Genomic DNA, 6539 nt, shown 5'->3' with positions numbered 1-6539 from the left:
GTACTTGCGAATTCGTGATTATGTTTAAGAATTAGCGCTTGCTTATCCTACGTTTCCGTACTGCGTCAGATGGTCATATTAGAATTTTAACTTATTTATGTTAATGCATTGCTATCAAAATTAGATGTTATATTTTGTAGGAAAATGTGGTCCATTGGCCTTCGAAAACTTAGGAAGTGCAATAGTCCATTTTTATTATAAAATTTCAAACTTGTTAAGTGAAATAATTCATTTTCATTGTTAAATTTGAAACTTGGAAAGTGAAATAGTCCATTGATCTTCAAAAGCTTACTAGGTTCTGTTTGAGATTGTTGTTAAAAATTGTTGTGCTGTTAGAAAAAATGCTGCCGAAAAAAGTGCTGTTATAAAAATCGGATGACTGATAATTTTTTTGATACGTATATGTGTTGATGCAAAAAATTAAAAATAATGATAGTTTTGGTAAGCTTTGACGGTAAAATCAATATATGTTTCCCGCAATAGAGCTGAAAATCAGCTTTTTCTAAAAACACGGGGGACTTGCTTTATCTAACAACAGCTTTTAGGTCAAAAACACTTTCACGAAAAGCAGTTTTTAAATTTTACCAAACAGTTTTTTAACTGTTTTTCAGCGAAAAGCTGTGTTGCTGTTGGCAACAACAATACCAAACACACCATAAGTTAGGTTAGGTGAGTAAGCATCGATCTCTTTTTCGAAATACAAATTGAATATCACACTGTTTTTAATGAATTTCATAAAATTTATATTGAATAGAGTATTTTTCAAAAATCTAAATTCGATACTTTGAATATCAAGAATATCTTCAAAAAAAGACAATGCTCCAGCAACGTTTAACTTCTAAGTATACTACTTTATACGTTAAAAAAACTTCTTATATTCGGTTCTAAAAGCCCTAGTAGGTATAGTCTCCGATCATTTACCTCTTTATTCATTTTAAAACGATGATGATTTAGAGAGGTTTCTGCTACCAAGTAAGTGTTTCTGGTAGGATTATTTATTGGTTGTTGTTTTATGTTTTACACGGTTTAATACCTCTAATATTAAAGGTGATATAAATAGATATCAAAGCCATTCCGGTGAATAATATTTCTCATGCATGATGTTAGTTTGTTAGTTACCACTTACCAACTTGTCTGATTGTTTGAGTTATCTAATTGAGTTCATTTCATTCCTAGACCTTGTTGTTATATAAGCGTCAATAGCTTAACCTCTCTTGTGTTGTTTTCATACATGTACTTAAATAAAGAGTGAAAGCGAGTTCCATTAAGTTTGTTAGAAAATTTAGTTTCCTCCAAGAGTGCCAGAAAGGCTAGGATGTCTCTTTTTAATATGTGACAGCAACTCCTGTCACTAGTGCACAATCCATTATACATACATGTTGTTTGTTGAGTGCTAAAGGTTAAGTTTCCAAAACTCTTTCTTTGTTTGTGAGATCAATCTTTCCATAGTGCACTATACAAATTGTCACAACTAGCTTTCCCTTTATTTGAAATCAAACAGTTTGAAGTTGGGCCAGTTCTCTAACAAGCCCATCTAAATCTCTTGCAGAGCTTCCTCCACTCCCTACAGCTTCCATTGCCTTGCTTCTCAACTCCTTTGCTCTTATCTTCTCTGTCTTTTCTCCACTCATGGACTCAGCAATTTTCTGACCCAACTCTATTGGGTCTGGAACAGTATCTTTACCCTCACATAACCGAGTAGCTACTCCCATGTAATCCACTAACAATTTAGCATTTACGAATTGGTCTGCCTCCATGGGCCAGCCCAATATCATGACTCCACCTACAATGCCTTCAAGAAGTGAGTTCCATCCACAATGACTTACAAATCCACCCACAGCCCGATGGCTGAGTATTGGCACTTGCCGTGCCCAACCTTGAATTATAAGACCTCTACCCGTAACCCGTTCCTCAAACCCATCAGGTATCGACCCATACCCATCCGCAACTTGTTGTGTGGTAACCGGTTTCATTACCCAAATGAACTTCACACCACTAAGTTCAAGTCCATTAGCCAAGGCTTCTACTTGGGCTGATTTTAGCAGTACTTGACTTCCAAAACACACATAGAGAACAGACCCATCAGCACAGCCATCAAGCCAACCCAAAATACTGTCATGAGAAATAGATGAACTACTGGTACTGCCCCGACTTGTAGGATCAGACCCTCCTAGCAGACTAAGCGGCCCAACTGCAAAAATGCGGTTATGTCCCATCTTATTCCTTGAAAACTCCAAAAATTCGGGTTCTAGTGCATCAAACGTGTTGTTGATATAACCCCAACTTGAGCTATTTGCAATCATACTGTCCTTAACCAACTCCCAGTCGGGATCCGATTTAATATACCTACCATTCAACCACTAGTCAGCGTTAGTGCAATAAGAAAAGCCAAATTATCAATAACATTACTTTCTTTACGGAAATTAGTAAGTTCAAATTCGGTAACATGAGTGACAGTTAAACTAGTGATTTTATTTTATGTAAATTTAAGAATGACAGATTTGCTTCCATTGCTAAGAAATTCGCAACTAAAGTTAGTTCTAGAAATTCTGTTACATGAGTCACCGTTAAACTAGCGATTTTATTCTATGTAAATTTAAGAATAACAAATCTGCTTCCATTGCTAGGAAGTTCGCCACCAAAGTTAGTTTTAGCGACTTAAAAGTCCAAAATAATTGAGAATACGAGTAGACTAGCAATAACAAACATGTTATTCATGCTAGCAGAGATCTAGAATTGATTCTTATCTCCCTTTTGCCAAAAGTTTAAACGATCGAAGGATCATTTAGATGTTAATCATGTAAATTTAGTTATTTAATCATCATATACCTGCGAAACAAAGAAGGGAGATGTTCTCTAACCAAGGACGGTGAATTTGGTAGATCAACAAGATCGACAGCATCTAATGAGAAAAGTGCATCAACATTCGGCCATAAAGCATCAAACACAGATGACATAAATGAAGCAGTGCAGTGAAAACAGATCCGGGGAAGGCCAAGGTGGTGAGTCCATCCTAGGAAAGAATCTGACAGAATGGCCACAGGAGGAGAAGGATGTGATTTGATCCACTGAATTACTTGTTCACTGAGCTTGGCAAGCGCAGAAATGATAAGCACGTTTCCGGAATTACCAAGGTCCTTAACATTCTCGACACCAGAAGGGATCAGAGCGTGGTGCGGAAAAGGAAGGACTAGAGTCTGAAAAGAAGAAGACGGGTGATTGGAGAGCAGCGGATCGAGTATCCGGAGGTTCTTGGGAGTGACTAATATGGTGATGGTTAGACCACGGAGGAGGAGCTGGTGAGTCAAGTCAAGAAGCGGTAGCATATGACCTTGTGCAGGATATGGGAATACTAATATGTGGACTCCTTTGCCTGGTATTGTTGTCATGTTTTTTGTGTTTCTGTAGAGATTTAAATGAAATGTATTATTGCTGTGAATCAGTGGAGGCAGGTCATGTTATATGAGTGAGGGACCTCATGGGATGGATAAGTTGCACTTGGTGTTCAGTTACATTTGCAATGACGTCTTAGAGTAGGCATCAATTCCATGGTCAGTTCACAATTGCTTGCACTTTAAAGTTTAACACACTTGTAAACTCTTGTAAGACTGCATGGGGTGCAAAGAACTTCTTTGTAAATTTGTAATGTCCCCGTTAGTTTTTGTTTATTTTTGGAATATTGAATTATGATGCATTTATACTTTATGTTGACTGGTAATAATGGGATAATTTTAAAAAAATATCATATTAAGAGTAGTGTTAGGTACCCGAATTGGTTTTCAAAATATTTCTCCAATGATGTGGCACGACAGTGGGTTGTTTTAATTCGTGTGCACATATGTATGTACGCAGGGTCGTATCTTTTTATTAGAAAAATACAAACTATACCCACTACACGTAAGTATTTGGGAACGGTTTTGAGAGCTAATTCGGGTACCTAGCATTTTCCTCTTATTAAAGATCTGAAAAAGAAAGCTACAAGCTGATAATTATAAATTTCATATTATTACTTGTTTAAATTATTAGTTGTTTGATAAATTCTTATTTCTAGGTGCCTTGCCTTGCATTTAAATTGTACTGTTTGTGAAATTCTAGAGTAGAAGTAACAGGAGAGTATTGTAGAGTACTTAAAGTAGAAGTATTGGGAGGTTACTCAAGCGAAGAAGACTAACATACTGATGTCCTTTCCTAACAATGGCATGTTGTCAACTCTCTGCAAACCGATATGAAATATATGATTGAGTTAATGTAGATAAATGAGAGAGAGCTGTGGATATTTAAAGACATGTCTAGTGCTTGGAGAAATCAGGAGTACAGTAAACTCCTGGGGCTAGGATTCGTAACATCCGCCAATTATGAATTACTGATTATTCATAATCCATAGGTTCAAAAATATTTTTAAAGACCAGCTGGGACTTAAATTGAGTTCCCGTTGATTTTCTTAAGCAATCAAGATTTCAGCACCTACCCTTCCTAGTTCCGCCTCTTTTTCCAGTGTTCTGCAAGTGACATTATTTATGTGTCCTTGATTTGGTTAATCTAATCTCGTTGACATTATTATTATTATTATTATTTTGCAAAGTTGTTAAATATTGATTAATCCTGGTTGAATTGATTGCCATGTCCATGTGTACTTTAAACCTGTTTTGTTTGCTTTTATGCAATATTTTAGACTTCTGCAGATTCTTCACCTTAGTTTACATGTTTTTTAAACATTTATAGTTAGATCTTTTGAAGTTAGTTTAGGCTGAAATTATAAATTTCATATTAGTACTTGGTTCAAATTATTTATTTTTATCCCTGTGCCTTAAATTTCAATTGTACTGTTTATGTAAATCTAGAGTAGAAGTTACATGAGAGTATTCACAGTAACATTCATTCACATGTTTCCAACTGATAACTGTTCTTACGATACAAGAATATATTCATGGCATTGTAATACTAGAAATCAGTAAAAATAGTAGAATCAAAATGTGTTTTGCCAATTCAGCAGGTCAAGTGGACATACCTACGAAACAGAGAAGGAAGATGTTCCCTAACAAGTGAAGGTGATCTTGGTAAATCAAGAAAATCAACAGCATCTAACGGAAAAAGAGCATCAATTTTCGACCACAAAACATCAAACACTGAACTCATGATTGCAGCAGTAGAGTGAAAACAAATTCTTGGTAATCCAAGGTGGTAAGTCCATCGCAGGAAAGAATCAAACAGTATAGCCACAGGAGGAGAAGGATGTGATTTAGTCCACTGAATTATTTGTTCCGTAAGCTTGGAAAGCGCAGAAATGATCAGCACATTTCCAGAGTTACCAATGTCCTTAACATTCTCAACACCGGAAGGGACTAAAGGATGATCCGGGAAAGGAAGTACTAAAGTTTGAAGCGAAGACGAGGGATGAGAAGAGAGTAGTGGATCAAGAATTGTTAGGTTCATGGGAGTGACTAAAATTGTGATGGTTAGGCCACGGAGAAGTAGCTGGTGAGCCAAGTCAAGAAGTGGTAACATGTGACCTTGTGCAGGAAATGGGAAGACTAGTATATGAACTCCTTTGCCTGGCAACATGTTTTCAGTTTCTGTAGAAACTGAAATGAAATGTATTATTTCGGGGATCTGTGTGCTGCACTAATGTTTAGCTACCTTTGCAGTTACGTCTTAAAGCATGCATCAATTTTTTGTGCTCCGTTACCTGCACCGAAGTTTAACATTTGTAGTCAATCTGCAACTTCATCCTTTTTCTTTAGTACCTACCTGTTAATATTAAAATTTTCATTTTTCAAAATTTTGTGATGTTATAGATTCGAGTAATAATAGTTATCCCAAATTTATTACAAAAATATTTATAAAATGGCCTTACATAACAACTGTTGAATTTAATTTATACATGTATTTGAATTATTTTTTAAAATTTTTTTTTAACAATATTTGGGTTTCTAACATTTTTCTATAGATTTATGTGATAATTTTTAAACTTTTTTGGACTTGAAACATTAAAGCATGAGATATATATATTCCTTTTTATACCTAAAACATCACAACTTAAATTCCTGACCTAGCAATTAATAGAGCATTTTTAGGGGTTTTTTGGTTCGGCTAATTCTGGTATCAGGTATGGGTTTGTACATTACAAACCCATACATGATGTTTGACCGACTGTTTTTAAATTCTGATACTCATTCTTTATATCATCTGGAATCAAAGTTGATACCCTAACGGAGGTGGGTTTGAAAGAGGGATATGAGGTATCAAAATTAAATTTATTTTTTTAGTCATTACTTATAAAAAATACAATCGTAAAATATATATCTTAAATATCATATTTAATTTTAAATAAGTTATGCTTATTTGTAATTAATACAAAATAATAATATTTTATTTTATTTTTATTTAAAAATTATAAATTAATATTAAATTTTAATTTTTAATTTTTTAATCACTTATATATAATTATTTTTTATTTGTAAGTTGTATCACAACTTAAATTCGACATAGACAATATATAAAAATTTATTTAATCAATAAATCAAAAATATTTAAATAAA

General features: G+C 34.4%; 1 protein-coding gene across 1 annotated transcript; it reads right to left on the bottom strand.

Annotated features, from left to right (window-relative positions):
• Positions 1-1242: 1242 nt before the first annotated feature.
• Positions 1243-3468, bottom strand: LOC141673763 (UDP-glycosyltransferase 89A2-like). Its single transcript, XM_074480506.1, has 2 exons — positions 2830-3468; positions 1243-2346 (listed from the first exon to the last, which is right to left on the bottom strand). The coding sequence occupies exons 1-2, from the start codon at positions 3387-3389 to the stop codon at positions 1494-1496; spliced, it is 1413 nt and encodes a 470-aa protein (XP_074336607.1). The 5' UTR covers positions 3390-3468; the 3' UTR covers positions 1243-1493.
• Positions 3469-6539: the final 3071 nt, after the last annotated feature.

The sequence above is a fragment of the Apium graveolens genome, chromosome 1 (assembly GCF_009905375.1).
Source record: "Apium graveolens cultivar Ventura chromosome 1, ASM990537v1, whole genome shotgun sequence".
NCBI lineage: Eukaryota > Viridiplantae > Streptophyta > Magnoliopsida > Apiales > Apiaceae > Apium > Apium graveolens.
Note: the sequence above shows the minus strand (reverse complement) of the source record. Positions and strands in the feature narration are given on the sequence as shown.

Coding starts and splice junctions, on each gene's coding strand:
- LOC141673763 (XM_074480506.1), bottom strand. CDS start 3,389: ATGACAACAATACCAGGCAAAGGAGTCCACATATTAGTATTCCCATAT. Junction 2,347..2,829: donor CTCCCTTCTTTGTTTCGCAG/GTATATGATGAT, acceptor GTTGAATGGTAG/GTATATTAAATCGGATCCCG.